This window comes from Saccostrea cucullata, unplaced genomic scaffold (assembly GCF_032062105.1).
Source record: "Saccostrea cucullata isolate Sc308-1 unplaced genomic scaffold, CSIRO_AGI_Scuc_v1 ctg1181, whole genome shotgun sequence".
NCBI lineage: Eukaryota > Metazoa > Mollusca > Bivalvia > Ostreida > Ostreidae > Saccostrea > Saccostrea cuccullata.
This window is the reverse complement of record NW_026925902.1, coordinates 1-16,014: the sequence shown is the minus strand read 5'-3', so window position 1 is coordinate 16,014 and position 16,014 is coordinate 1. Positions and strand designations below refer to the sequence as shown.

General features: G+C 31.8%; 1 protein-coding gene and 2 long non-coding RNA genes across 3 annotated transcripts in view; 2 read left to right on the top strand and 1 right to left on the bottom strand.

Annotated features, from left to right (window-relative positions):
* Positions 1–3,682, top strand: part of LOC134269967 (probable serine/threonine-protein kinase roco5) — a 30,769-nt gene extending 27,087 nt beyond the window's left edge. The window contains exons 5-8 of the mRNA XM_062752138.1: positions 1,941–2,038; positions 2,189–2,989; positions 3,167–3,365; positions 3,648–3,682. Of these exons, the coding sequence (XP_062608122.1) occupies positions 1,941–2,038; positions 2,189–2,989; positions 3,167–3,365; positions 3,648–3,682 (1,133 nt within the window). The remainder of the gene's footprint in view (positions 1–1,940; positions 2,039–2,188; positions 2,990–3,166; positions 3,366–3,647) is intronic.
* Positions 3,683–6,978: 3,296 nt separating this feature from the next.
* LOC134269964 (uncharacterized) lies at positions 6,979–7,490 on the bottom strand. Its single transcript, XR_009992691.1, has 3 exons — positions 7,404–7,490; positions 7,170–7,291; positions 6,979–7,085 (listed from the first exon to the last, which is right to left on the bottom strand). It is a non-coding gene; the product is annotated as an uncharacterized LOC134269964 (long non-coding RNA).
* Positions 7,491–8,916: 1,426 nt separating this feature from the next.
* LOC134269963 (uncharacterized) lies at positions 8,917–12,138 on the top strand. Its single transcript, XR_009992690.1, has 4 exons — positions 8,917–9,930; positions 10,051–10,125; positions 11,272–11,343; positions 11,678–12,138. It is a non-coding gene; the product is annotated as an uncharacterized LOC134269963 (long non-coding RNA).
* Positions 12,139–16,014: the final 3,876 nt, after the last annotated feature.

The following is a 16,014-nucleotide window of genomic DNA, read 5'->3' as shown; positions in this document are numbered from 1 at the left end:
TATATATATATATATATATATATATATATATATATATATATATATATATATATATATATATATATATATATATATATATATATATATCCAAAAGAAATAAAATAAATATCTCAGTGTCCGGTAATCAATATTAAAATAAAATAAAAAGGCAACACTTGTTAAAACGTAAGCGCTTTCATTGTTTTCTTCAGACGTTTTAAAAAAATTAAACTTGAAAATTTCACAGTGTCCGGTTTTTTGCCTTTTTTATTTTAATTTTACTTATATATATATATATATATATATATATATATATATATATATATATATATATATATATATATATATATATATATATATATATATATATATATATAAATGCTTCTGAAGATTGAAAATGAAAGCGCTAAAGCTTAACTGAGGTTACTTTTTTTTTAATATATATATATATATATATATATATATATATATATATATATATATATATATATATATATATATATATATATATATAAGTTTTTACTAGTGTTTTAACTAATACAATGCCCCAACATACCTAATTATAAAAGTCACAATTTTAAGATTTATTCTTGTCTTGTGAAAATAAAATTAATATGACAAATACTTAATGAATTACAACAGAAAAAAGAAACTTGTTACATTCAACTCAAAAAAAATGCTCTAAATGGCATAAGTTTAGCTGAAAGAATAAATCTATAAAATGCAAGAAAGAACTCATAACTATTGCAAAGATCGAGTCTCAATGAAATAAATAAAGTCCCATTTTCCAAATAATATTGAATTACATGTATCTCTTCTTTTTTGGGAGAAGGGGGTGGGAGGGATCGGGCACTTTGTCCATAAAATATCCCCATAGATAAAAGTTTTGGAGTGTTAAGTAAGGTTAGTGTGGTGGCCCAATTTAATAAAGAGCTGAATGGTCCTCCAAACATTTGTTCTTAAAAGTTCAAGGTTTATGATTCAAAACATATTTCAGCTTCTAATCTACACCTGACTTACTCAATTTGTCCACAAACTCAATTATTTTACATGTGATTATCGACCTGGAACAATGCCTCTTTAATTAGTAGCATTCTATATGTGTTCATGTGTTCTTAATATTGTCTTCATTTTTTCCCTTCTCTTTGTTAATGCATCTCTTCAATTTGTTACAAAATTTAACAGATATATACAACTTCCACTGTAATATACAACTTCCACTGTATATTGCTAATAGTATGTTCTTTGCAAACTGTAAAATTTATTTTCATGCATTGCCGGAATCACAGGAACTAGTGACTTACTCTGATAAAGCAGTATCAGAATTTTATTAAATTCCACTTTAAGAATGAAATTATTTGTTTTTCAGTGATGTCAAATATGAGGTCATAATTAATTCAAATGGAAATTGGTTTTTTTCATATTGATAAATTCTTGAGCCTTTTAACATTTTTCTCTGCCCCTTAGCAAACAGTCTAAATGCATAGTTATGAAGAGCATGGGTATATCTACTAAACTTGTGAATTTCAGGGTTTCAGGGTTAGAGGTTTTAATGTTGTGACTGGATTCTATTGATAATATTGTAAATATGCATTAATGCTTTTGAAAATCTTCTCTGCTCGTGAGGCACCTTGAGACAAACAAATTTTATAATTAACTACGAACAATAGCATTGTTCTCCCGCCTTCCTCCAGGTCAATTTTCAAAAGTTAACATAGTCTAATGATTTTCAAAATTTTTATAGATATTTATATGAAATTTTATAAAACGTGACTAATTAGGGATAACAAAGAGAGATAGCTCCATAATTTTGGCAAAATTTCTGTTTTTCACTATGACACGTGATGTCATCTATGAGTTAATTTTCTTTTCTTTTATACGTCTATGGATTCTTACATTATTGTGATTTTCTCAGATGACCCTTGGACCTCTTGTTAAAAAATATACCTGACATTTTTCAGATTATCTGTTGTTTTGGTTAAAATCTGTGGATTGCTACTGTGGCCGTGAAGCCCCTGTTGTCCTTGTAGCTACACATGCAGAGGGAAAATCACAACAGGTATCTATAAAGACATTTATTGTAATTACGTGTATGAATAATGAATCATTTCATATCAAAATAAAATTAAAATTTAGGGAATGTAGTTTTTGAATGACAGTATACATGGAGAAGAAGAAACATTACATGAATTTATTATATATCTTCAAGGAAAAGGCAAATTACTACAAAAAAGTAATAGAGACCTTTCCTGCGACATCCACAATAAAAGAACACTTGTCCAGCAAAAGGTATTTTACAATATGTCTTCCGAGGAAAGGTCAATCATCTTTGGAGAATTTAACTGAATTAGAAAGATGCATTGTAGAAGTAGCAAAAACACGGAAACAGTGGGGAGAGGAGGTGCCAAAGGACTGGGCTAAATTTGAGGAATTCATTTTAGAGGAAAAAACTACAAAAATTCAAAGTCTTTTGAAACTGAAGAAATCATTTGACAAATTGTTACCTCTAACTAAGCAGGAATTCGCAGATCTCTTACATTTTTATCATGATATTGGTTTGATTATCTACTATTCATTTAGAGATAATGATATTCATGATTACATTGAACCTTATTCTGAGTCTGACGTTGTGGTTGTTGATATTCAATGGTTTGTGAATTCATTTAAGTATGTAGTGACAGATTTAGAGCAAGAAAATGTAACAGAGGTTTGGAATAAAGCTACGAAAACGGACGTTTCAGATGAAGATCAAAACATGTTCGAAGCGGCTTCAACAATAGAAGTGTTCGATGCAGCCGCAACAATAGATGAATTTAATACGTTTAAAGATACAGGAGAGATCTCCGGAAGGTTTTTAAAAGCAATCTGGGAAAACACAGGTAATACAAAAGCAGTGGAATACAAGGATGATATGATAAAATACATGGAACGTTTAGGTATAATGGCGATAGAAGAAAAGTCTGACGTATACTTTATTCCAAGCATGAACAGGATGAGAGTACCAGAGCACGTAAAATCAAAGATTCATTCACATCCCAACAAATCTCCAACTCTGTACATCAGATTTCCTGTTTTACCTGTATTTCTCTTTTACAGACTGATTGTGCTTTGTTTGAAGTCGCTTTGGAAACCTTTGATAGACGGAAGAAAATGTATATATATTGACACTGCTATGTTTTATTATCAGGAACGTGTTTTAGTTTTAGGAGTCAGTAAAAGCTACATACAGCTTATGCTGTATGATGATCAGAAACAAGGAGAATCAATGCTAGAGGCATTTAAAAACGCTAAACAAAAAATACTTAAGATGTTGTCTTCTCTAACAAAAACATTTACCAGGGACCTTTCTTATGACTTTGGATACAGCTGTACTAATACAGAATTTGGTAAAGAGCTCGGGAAAACTTTCATGGAAGAGTCCTTCTTGTTTTTTCATTGCGGAAATACGTGCCCTCTCCACGCACACGCAGATCACAATATTGAATCTTTAAAACGATTCCTGGTAAGTAATTCTTGTAATTTTCATATTTGTACAAATTTTGGCTATGCAATTATTCTATTGATAAATATTTGTATTTTATTTTTTTTCCATCTTACTGAAAAAAAATAATAATACAACCTCAAATACAATATTTAAGCTTATTACGATTTTTTTCTCAATTTCTAAGAAGTCCGAGAGGATTATGGTGATTTGTTGTCGTGAAACATAAATACCTTCATGAATTCACTTATTTTATATATATAACATTTACATGACAAACATTTTGTTCCAACAAGTTATTTTATTTTTAGGGTATAGCACAAAAAAAATCTTTAAAATTTAACTTATTTAGAAAAGCAATAAAACCTCAATAAATCAATGCATATTTTAATCACTGTATTTTTTCCCTTTATTTTCTTTAAATGTTATCACCCTCATTCTCTCAATCACCCTCACACACCCTTCTACGCACGCTCTCACTCTCTCTCACATACATGCTCACACTCCCACATACATATAAGAGCTTAAAAACTAACATAACTACCATAAATAAAGAAATCTTAATATAGAAAAACACAAAGAAATTCACTATATTAGGATACCCACTTCCGCCTTAGTGCGGGGTTGAGCTCACGACCTACGGAATTTTTTTCCTGGTAGTAAAGGAATAGCGCGCAAGGCAAGCAATAAAACTTGCTTCCGATGCCGATGGATTTCTCGAACGCTGTACTACACAACACGGTCATTGAGTTTGGAAGTGATAAACAATTATTTGGAAATTAATTCAAATAGAGGATATAAATTTTAAAGCACATTTTACAAGAATGTGTATTGCACTATTGCTTCATCGTTATCACAATGTTGCAATATCGTATTAATGGCGTGATGATGTGATAGTGAACGAATAATTAGCAATTCTGATGAGATCGACAACACCGATCGTTAATTAATTCAAAATCTACATGAGGAAGATGGGGTTAATAAAACTGTATGTTGTCTTGTTTCTTTGCGATTTTCTTACAAAGTTTTCACTTTAAAGATTTAAACATCTCATCGTTCGTAAAAGTTAATTTTTCCTTCAACTTAATTGTCCAAAAGGTTCACACGAAGCTTGATTAAGCAGTATTTCTTACATTATTACGTAAATTTGACATTCCAAAAGGCATATTTGCAATTTTGCAACAGAAATGCGACTCAGGTAAACCCGACTCAGCTGCGGTTTAAACCCGGCTGACATGATCCACGGATCAACCACTGAGCTATACTTATCTGAGCCAAAGATACACAACCAGCCATTAGAGTTTAAATCATCACAGTTCTCCGATTCGAAGTCCTTCATGAAACAAAAAACATTAAAAACGATTTGAAAAGCACACATGTCAAACGTTTTGGCGATCAGCAATGATTCTATATAATTATGTAATCGTACAACTCAGAAAATATGCTAAACATGTTATCGTGGAACTTGAAGTTTATTGGATATCTTTAATATAATATAGTAATAGTTTACCCAGTCGCTCGGGCGAAAAGTGTCGAAACAGAATAGGACAATGAGCATTCGATTTTTAAAGAAAAAAGGGTTAATTTGATTGAATTTCTACACAGGCAAAAGTGGCTCACATGATTTTCATATGAAATTCACACGAATATCATGCGAATTCTTCGCACGAAAAGGAGACGAAAAACAACTTGCATGATATTCGCATAAAAATATCATGTGATTTTTACATGATATTCGCAGGTATATGATGCGAAAAGAAAATCGCATGAAATTCATGCGAAAAAAGAACCCAGGTTTCATATAAATATCATGCGATGACAAGCATATTTTTTGTACCCTTGAAATTGATATCAAACTATTATTTTTGAGTGCCCCAAAACTCAATCCATTAATTCTATCCTTCAAATCCTTGGAAACACAATTTTTGCCTCTTAGCAGTTTCTGCAAATGATCTTTTTTCTTGGATAATTCCATGGATTTAATATCTTCTCTTTTTTCTTACTTAGTCAATTAACCCAGATACAAGAAATGAATGATTTTACAAAAAGTCACTTTCAATTTTAAAGAATCAAAACTTGTTTCTGGACTCCCTGACTAAGTAAAGACATTTGTGACATCAGCTTCTACATTGACAACTAGAAAACCATTGATCTTTTTCTATCTTCTTTATTGAGGTTCTCATCACATAAAATTTCTTTATCTTGAAGTTCTGTTGAGGTGGTGTTGTTAGTAAACACTGAAAATACAAATGGTAAACATTCTATAAGATTATATTAAAATGCAAAATGGACAATAAATTTTCTGATTTAAATATATGCTCTAAATGCCCTTAAGTAGGATTGATATTTCTTGGCCATGATCAGCTGTATGCCAAGTAAGATAATGTTCTCTTCATACTATCATATAAAAAGTTGTACTTTTTAGTAAATTTTCTATAAATTCTGCAAACTTGACCTTGCCTTATGACCTCTAGCTGTTTTGGAAATTTAATACAATGTATCAAATGATAATTATAATCAACCATTAACAGTATATTGAGATTTAGATCCTACTTTTACATTCATTAGTTATTATGTTATGGCCAAAAATTTAAAATTCTATCCCCGTGACTTTGACACTGCTTATATGAACAGCATGCAAAGTTATTTCACTGCCTCTGGTGATAGTAAAGCAGCCTTTATTTAGAATATATCTTCATGAAAGTTATTATTTTATATTTTAATTAAAAGCATATCATGATATCTATATATCAAATTACCCTATGTTAGAGTTGGGATATATAGCCCTTTAGACCTTTCAGTCACAAACACTTTTTGTCTATCTAAATGTTTCCATTATAGAATTGTGATTTAACACAGGAGGCCCGTGGGCCTTACAGGTCACCTGAGTATCATGTAACAACTGTCCAACAATTGAATTGCCGGTTTATGTTTTAAATCAAAGGCCATTAAATTCAAAATTTTGAAAGAGGCACTGTTGCTTATCATAACTATATACTTAGCTTGCTTTCTTTAGTAACTTAATACCCAGAGTTAGATCAGAGTAACAAAGAGAAAATGTATTTCCACTTTTTAACCAGTTGTGCACTCTAACCCTCAAGGAACCAATGACCCTGGGGGCACATATTTCTTAATTCTGGAAATTTTATCATAAAATTTATTTCAACATAAATGGGTGATTATTACCAAAAAGAAAATGTCAAAGCATTAATTTATTTTCAGACTATGTAATTCCACCCCAATCCCAAGTACCCTGACCCAGGGGATCTGAAACTAACCATTTGGTAAAGGCACCTTTCATCATCATTAATATGTACTTAATTAGAACACTTAATAATCAGGAGCAAAGGAAAAGGTTTTCGAGGAATTCATGCATTTTTTACTTTAATCGTTCATTAGAGCCCCGCCCTAACACCAAAACCCTGAACTTGAGTTTACTCAGGTGACCTAAAAATATGTAAATACATTTGTACTCTTTAGACCTTAAATTTAGTGACAAATAAATATGCCAGGCTGTTCAAGATATGCTGCAACAATCATGTCTTGTTGTTCCTTGGTACACGTCTCTGTGCTTTAACAATTTCCTCTTCAAGTGATTCACCAGTTTCCGCCTCCAGACTGTTCTCTGTAATATTGAACTTAAGAGTTTAGCTTACATGTTGTGTATTGTTAGAGTTTTCAGACAATTCTGAGTGAAAGTAACAAATACCTGTTCTAGGCTGTTCAAGATATGCTGTAACAAGGTGTTCATTGTTTTGTGAAGCATATTTATGACTGCTTTAACAGGATCCTCTTCAAATGATCTATCAGTTTCCACCTCTAGACTGTTCTCTGTAATATTGAACTCTGGTTTAGATGGGAAAAACTAAATATGTGCAGCTTAGACATAATTGTTAAGATTAAAGTGTCCAAATTAATTAAAATATTCATACAAATTACTTACATGTAGTCTTTTGACAAATCAGGATGATTTAGGGTTACTCTGGTACTGAAGTTTGATCTTGTGATGATTGACGTTTTAACTGTGCCTACAGAGAGACTCAAAAATGTCAGTTAAAAAACATTTTGTTCATTATCTTTATAACATATTTATTACACAAGACACAAGTTTTCTATGTATTAACAAAGTTAACTATTATTTAACTTAATTTAGTCAGAATGCGAATGGTTTTGCTATGCATTCAATAATTAACACAAGTGATATACAATGTGATAATATAATACATGTACTATATTCATATATCAATTGCTACAACTGTAACAGGTGGTGAAAAGTCAAGTTTCAAACAAGACACGAACCCAGGGCCTCTGGTGTACAGTGCCAGCACTCTACCCACTGAGCTATTGAGACCCGATATGTTGACTGACTTTCACGCACCTGTTGACCCGGTGACACAACTGTACATCTGCAACAAATATTTCCCTCTATTCTAGAACTTTCTTACCTGTTTGCATGTATCATATCAGTGCAGTATAATGGAGTACCATCTGCTTATAATTACTAGCAAATACATGTACCTGTACGTATAGAATACACATGTACAATATTTACTAAATATTTTAAAACATAGGCCTAAAATAAATATTTGTTTGTTGTAAGTTGCCTACCGTCCAATAGAAAATGCATCCGACCCAATTAATCTTTTCTAGCCATTTTTAATATTTTTTCTCAATATTTTAGGACATTAAAACTATTTTATTTTTGACTTCGTTTAATTGTTGTTTACCAAACAGCTGTGATTTTGACAAGAGATGAAGAGTGGAGCTTATTCATATTTAGTGGGGGGGCAGTCTATGAAAAGTTCTATTATTTGTTATCCAACAAAAATCTGAGAACATTAAAAAAATCCTTTTAATATTACTATAGTTACCTTCCTACCCAGTCTAAAAATAACAGGATTGGCAACTGCTTTTGAACTTGGCCATTATTATTTAGTAACCACAATAAAGAATATAGACCTACATTAGTGAGTATTAATTGTACGTGACAACTGATCATTATTGGAAAGTAACTAGGCTTAGACTCAGTGGCGGACTTAAGTTGGGGCGCACCGGGTGCGCGCCCCCCTAAAATTGTCAAAGTTAGCATAAAACATAGTTTTGTCGAGAAAATGTTTAAAATGTCTACTCGGTAGACCTCATTTTTACCCTACAAAACCTCTAGAATCCATGAACTTTGCCCTGGACCCACTTGGGGTCTCAAGGCGGCAACCCTACCCAGAAGTCTTGCCCCCCCCCCTTATCTTCAATTCCTGGATCCGCCCCTGAGACTCCTGTCTTGCCTTCTTGATGGGCCTATTATATAATGTACTACCATGATAACTAAGCTTCTTAATATCAGCATATATTTTTGAATGTACATGTACACAAGTGAAATACCTAATGGCTATAACAGCTGATATTTATATAAAAAAGACAGCTCTTTTCATGAGAACTTTACCAGGCATAATCTTTACCTACTTCTTTGACATATTTTGCCTAGGAGTTATTCCCCTTAGCCGCCATCTTGTAGGGCAAAGCAGTGAATTTTCCTCTTTGAGCAACCAATTTTAAACATACGTGCCAGAAATATATGGAGGAAAATATTTACATTCTCAAGATTATGAATTAACAGAGACTTTAACAAACGTATTTTCAAAAGAAAAATCGTGATAACTTTACCTCAGTAACCAGTATAACAAATTGAACTTGGTTGAATAATGAAGGGATCTGGGAATGTTGCCCGACAACATGGCAGCCATGGGGAATAACTCTTGCTTTTAAATTACCTCAATGGAAAACCTTCTTGAAAATTTGTAGATGTATGTATAATTCTACAGTGTTGTGTAATATGGCTTGCTGCATTTTATATTTCAGACACTCAGGTGCAACAGTATTTAAAAAAAAACAAACATTAGGCCTCTCCTAGTTCACTAAGCCTTTACAATAGTATCGTGATAATATAAGAATGCAGAGAGCCTGTGCCATGTCCATCTTTCAACACACCAGCATAACGTTATCTACCTGGATCTGTTATTTAAGTTGTGAACAGATATCCCCAAGAAAGTTATTACATCTATCTGGTATAAAAAGTAGAAAATTCAAGATGAAAATATAAACTTACAGAAAATATGCAGTCGTTCTGCTCTTTCTTGTCTGCTTTCTGAGCCGCATGATGACGTAATATTTGACGTACGGCATTCCATAGTAAAACTACCTTTGGTTCCGTAACGTAAATCTTATAACCGTTGTCATCAAAGTTCGACTTCAACACGGAAATAGATTTTCAAGATAAAAAAAACTGAAAGACGAAAATTAAAGTTATAGGGTATTTCCCGATTCTGTGACGAATACGAAACCGACAAGCCGAATAAGCCAGGTTCTACTTGCACTTCCTGTTACAGGAAAAAAAAAACGTCAGCGAAAGAACCTCGTGTGGCTTGTTCCAGACTTTCCTTTTGGCTGATTGCGCTCTAATCCTTGAAACAAAGGTAAAAATGAATGCTCTTTCAATCGTTTGCCATATTTTGTGTTTGCAATGCACTTATTTATTGATATTCAGTTTGCAACGAAAATTTTCAGAGTAAATTCGGATCTTGTTTTTAATTCAGGTTCTACATGACCGTAACACGGCAAGGTGAAGGTGAACTGAGCGACACCTATTTGAAGGCTTTACAAAGTCTTGTGTAAGTAATTCAAAAAGTTATTGTGTAAGCCTTTCTAGCTCTTTCTGATTGTTTTTCTGTTGAAAATTTCATTTTTTTTTCATCAGATGTAAACACTATTTAAAAAGTTATTTTTATTTTAACTCATACTGCGTGCATAATTTTGACACATGTGTGGAGACTTGTAAACACAAAATATTTTTGGACATAGGTCCTACTAAAGATCCATCTTCTTGGGGATTGATTTGAGGGCTATGCCAAAAATTAAAAAAAATAGATAACTGTTGCATTTGATGTTTTCACTGTTCAGGAATTCTGATCATTCTATGCAGATTTTAAAAAAAGTCATCTTTTCAGTATTATAAGTCTGTTCAATCCTTTGTCATCAAATAAGAATAAAATGTTGACAGTACGGCGACAGTATGGCGAGAACAGATATTTATTTTGTAATACATTTTAGACTGGGCTCGGCAAACTGCAAGACATTTGGTGCGTCTAGACTCTGACGTCACATGACGTCATATGTAAGTTACATATTTCCAAAAAGAAGTCTGAACAGTGATGAAAGTAAATGAAGAACCTTTCGTTTACTATTTATCTTCAATACTTATAATACATTAAATCATGGCATGTTTACTTTTAGTTGAACTTTTGCTTCTATTCTCGTTAGATTGTAGCTTTAACAAGTGATTCATTGTGGGTCCAAATTACTGCGTCAAAAAATTCTATCGAATGAATGTGCAGTAGTCCGAATTTTCTCTTTGCACAGGAGTTGCTGTAAGAGTTTGAAGTGACGAGCCATCACAAATAAAATTAGATATTTTTATTTCATTTGGTTACAATAGCAACCCAAATTTATGTACTAGGTTTATAACACACTGTTTCATATGATATCTGACACATGTCTCTATAATGGAGTAAAGGAAAGTACTAAACACAGGGTCTTTTGTTTTGCTCAAAGCATAACTTATTATACATGCAGTATCATCAAAATGAACTTAATCAAATGTTGAACAATATATGTAGAGAGACAATTTCTTTTTCTTTTTTCAATTTTCAAATTTTTAATTTTTTTAGGGCTACAGTTTTAATTTGGGACTCCTGTACTAGGAATATAATATATTTAGCAGAATTGTGCCACTGAATTAAAAGGGAACTCTTTTTTAGGTGCACATGATGCAAAGTCCTGGATGGTGTGTACGCTGTTTGTCAACATCTGAAACTCACATGTATTTCAGGGTAGGTATGTTTACTCCTTATTTTCTTTCTTAAAAGGTACATAAGGCATATTTTGTCTGATTTTAAAGTTTTGTCTCAGCATGTATTTTTTTAAATAAATATTTTATTCATGAATTATTTGATTAATCAAAGCTATATAGTAACACTACTAGTGAAATTATCTCCTTGTGTGAGCCTAAAGATATACAAATTGATAAAACATGGACCTTTCAAGTGATATCATTGTATTTATTTTATTTCATGTCATCCTAATTTAGGAATTGGTTCCAACTGACCGAAACAATTGGAATATTAGTATGGGAAGATATAATTTTGCAATAAAATTTCTTTGTAGGAAATGCTTGTCAGGACCCAAGACTGAAAAAAAGACTGAAAAACTGCCTTTAAACACAGACATTATTCACATCAATGGATAAATTAGAAACATCCGAACAATATTACATTAGAATCATCAGAGACTATCAACTGTTATCCCTCACTGTGGCAGAAACACCTAAATAAACATTGAAATGATAAATTTCTTTGTTCATTGCTTTTCTAATGATCTATGAATATCGCATAATATTTATGCGAATTTCGCACGATTTATACATGAAAAACTGATAAATTTAAATTCGCATGTATATCATGCGAAAATATGGTCACATGAAAATCGCATGAATTTCGCATAAATTTTATATGAGAACATTCGCATGAAATTTGCATGTGTGATTTTTCGCACGATTTTTGTATGATTTTTGCATGAATTTCATACGAAAAGCAAATCGCATGAAAATCATGCGAGCCACTTTTCCCTGTGTAGTCTTCCATTTCTCAATAAATAATGTTCATAATTTAAGACAAACAAAGAACTATATGCGGTATATTGCATATATTTGCCCCCACAAAAGTCAAATTTTGAAAACTTCCTGAAATGTGCTGAATTCAATAAATTGTATGAGAAATATAAATTAACAGAAAAGATTATAGTTTCAAAGCAGTGTATTCACAATTTTTGTTTTTATGACGTCACAAACTAGTCCGAATTTAGATCTTTTTCAGAAAGAGGACAAAATGGACACAATTTCAACAGTTTTAGCTTAAAAATTTATAGAGCGCAAGTTTGTTCAGGAACAATATTGACATATTTCATTGATATTATCATTCTACACATTATATGAAAATATTGATCCTGAACACAAATGCGCTCGGTGACTTTTACTCAAAATATCGACGAGATATGTACATTTTTCAGTAAAATTCATTAAAAACCTGAAATTCACGTCCTGTTTGTGACGTCATTACGTACATATGACGTCATTACTTATGAAAATATTCAGTGCTTTGAAAACAGCTTATACTCCCCTGTTTAAGAACTTAATTAAATATATCTCCATCAAAGTTGATTTGGGGGGAAATATTGGTTATTACCGAAGAAAGTTCTTTAATAATCCAGAATTCTGATTGAATATTGAATCTAAGTAAATTAAAATCAGAAACCGGCAAAAGTGTAACAAGGACCAACCTTTAGCAATGTAGAAAAAAAAAATTATTGCTTATGGATCGACAGTTCAATTACAAGAGTTGGCATACATATCGAAAACCTAAAACTTCATAAAAATTTAATTATATTTTAAAATTAAAATTTTTAATTCAAAGGATGTATTAATCAAACTGTCGTGCGAAATTCACGATAGATCAATCGTAGTTGGTCGCAGAGTTTTTTATTAAATTTTATGCCAAGATACGAAGAGATGCGTTTCGTTACGCTTTTATGCGCTATGACCATGAGATTTTCATGTGATGCGATCTCTGACGATCTGACTACAGTTCGGATAAGATGAATTACGTACCAATAGGATTATAAAGATTTAGTCGAAAAAAGACTTCGATCTGTCACGAATATCATGATCCGAATTCTCGATTAAAAAGGATCGCCCACGTTTTACAATATAATACGTTCATCGACCACTCTTGCACTAATGTACGATAGAATAACACGTTCATTGCAATGCCTTACACGATCAGGATCAAGATAGAACACGCTTTGAGCTACGATTTTTTTCCCGATAGACATATTAAAATTTTGTAATTACTTTTAAAGATTTAAAATATTTTATCCATTGAAAATTAAACAAAACATTAACAAACAATCAATAATAATGGCAGAAGCAAAGGTTGATGACAACATAGTTGTGTAACTATGGTCATGATCATATGTTATTGCTGTCAAAGTAGAGCAAAAGAAGCAGTATAACTATTTCTTATCTTTTTTTCACTGATGTTGCCTCTGATCGAACGGGTTCAGGTTCAGAAGAAGATAGGATTTCCCCTCTTTCTTTTTTAAACCTGTTTTAGGTGGCATCTTTAAAATATTTTTTCCAAAACTCAGACTTCTTTTCAATCGGGAAAGAAACGTGTTCAATTTTCCCGTTATTTTTGCAAGCTTAAGTACTCGGAATATAGCGTGATTGTCAGCAAGAAAGCGTTACCTGTAACACTCCGCATATATATCTAGGGATTTTATTGTCTTAAAGACCCCCCCCCCCCCCCTTTTGACACACACACACACCGTATTTGCGAAGATAGAATTTTAACAAAGTTAAATTGATTAAACCCCCCTTTTCAACAGGCATGTTACAATGTAGTCAAAGACAGAAGATTAAGTGGTAGTACTTGAAAAAAAAAATGGATATGATTCTCCATATATATATATATATATATATATATATATTTAAAAAAATGTTGTTTTTTTTTTATTTGTGACTGAGGTGTTTTTTTTTCATTTTTGTAATTCTTTTTAAAAAAAAAAATGTTTGCCTTATATATTTATCTTTTCCAAAGAAACCTTCCCTATTTGTAAAGTAATATTCCGCTATCAAATGTTTATGAAATGGTGGGTAAAACATTGCATTATAATACTTTTTTGTTGTTCTTATTTAGCAAAATGTTGTTCTTTTTCTAAATCATGTCATTCCTGTTCGATAAAATATGATTCCTATTTGATTTGTTGTTATTCTTGTGCGGAAAAAGAATGTTATTTCTGTTCGAGAATTCACCACCTTTAAATTGTCATTCTATTCGAAGATATGTGAATCCTATCTGATACTTTTTCATTTCTATTCGATAATAAAACGATTTATATTCAATAATCACTTTAAATATGTTGTTCGTATTTAATTGAGTTTACAACCAGTTCTAGTCTTGACATATTTCCCAAAACACAATTATTGAAAAAGAGGAAGAAAAACATCGCATAGGATAGATAAAATTATACAATAAGATAAAACTTTTATCGATTAGGAATGGTATTTTTTCGATAGAAATGGATGCTAGTATACTCAGAAAAGTTTTCATGTGTGACCTCTTTTTTCCTACGCAGCACTGTTAAGGCCTACTATGAGAAATCAACGGAAAATAGACGTGCAAAAAAGGGGGACCTTTTTAAAATTGAATTTATTTTAATTAGCCTGTTCTGTTATCACAGAAGTTAAATACTTATGGAAATAGCACAGTTTAACCCACTCTGTACTGTATGAAGTTTGGTCCCATCGATGGACAGTCACGTGATGAATGCATAGTTCGAGTACTGAATGTAGGTTATGAACAAATTTCAATATCGCAAGGGCATAGATGTACCCTAGTGGAAATTAAAAATTCAAGCTATTGATTATTTCTGCATACTTTGTAGATTCTGAAAAGTGCTGCTGCTTTGAATAGAATTCGCGTTTTAATAGATAAATTTTCAGGTACATATAAACAAATGTCGAAATGTGTTTGACTTTTACCAAATATTTTGTGTATTTATAAAATCACGCCGTCGATTTAAAGAAAGCAGCAGCACCTTTCAAGTTAAGAAAAATATCCTTTATCTTCATTAAAAAAATGGTTAAGATCTATTAAGTGTATGCCCTTGTGAAAATACGATTTTATTAGGCATCTCGATGTAAAATATTCGTAGCATGTACATAAAAACACGACATAATTAATAAAATACATTCTCTTGATAGTTAATTAATAATCAAACTAAACAAAGGATATGCATTGGTATTAATCGACTATTTAAAACCTGTAAATGATATTCCGTTTAATAAACCCCCCCACACATTTTCCTTGTTAAAAATTCCCCAATCTGCCTCTCACTGCACATGAAATACGTCATTTATACCAAAATGACGTCATGTTTACAAGTTCATCGCGATTAGTGCTTTGTCTATAACCAGCTACATGGGATTTAACTAGCAAGTTTTTTTTAAATGCATTGATAAGTTTTATTGTTGTTTATTATGCCAATACAGTTAAAAGTTGCAAACTATTTTATTTTCAGGTATAATGAGAAATACATGAAAGTCATATTTTTGTGTGACGTCACAGTAAACTTTTCCCGTATAAATTAGGCCCTGCCCCCTTATTCAAGCCTTAACAATGCTGCATAGACGGTATTTTTCCTCTCCTCACAAATATTACAAGCCGATACATATATTGTAGTCCTGAGTATACTGACGCATTTTATGCCAGTAATAAGCTGAATTTCTTATTTTCGCTAATGTTTTTGATATTCCAATATGTCCAACCACTTTAGCACCGTGCAAGTGCCAAAACGCAATATGGTACATATTTCGTGGTAAGCTTATTTTTATTTCTTCCTTATTGTCTAAAATCCAAGAAATACACATCACACCGTGGTAAAAA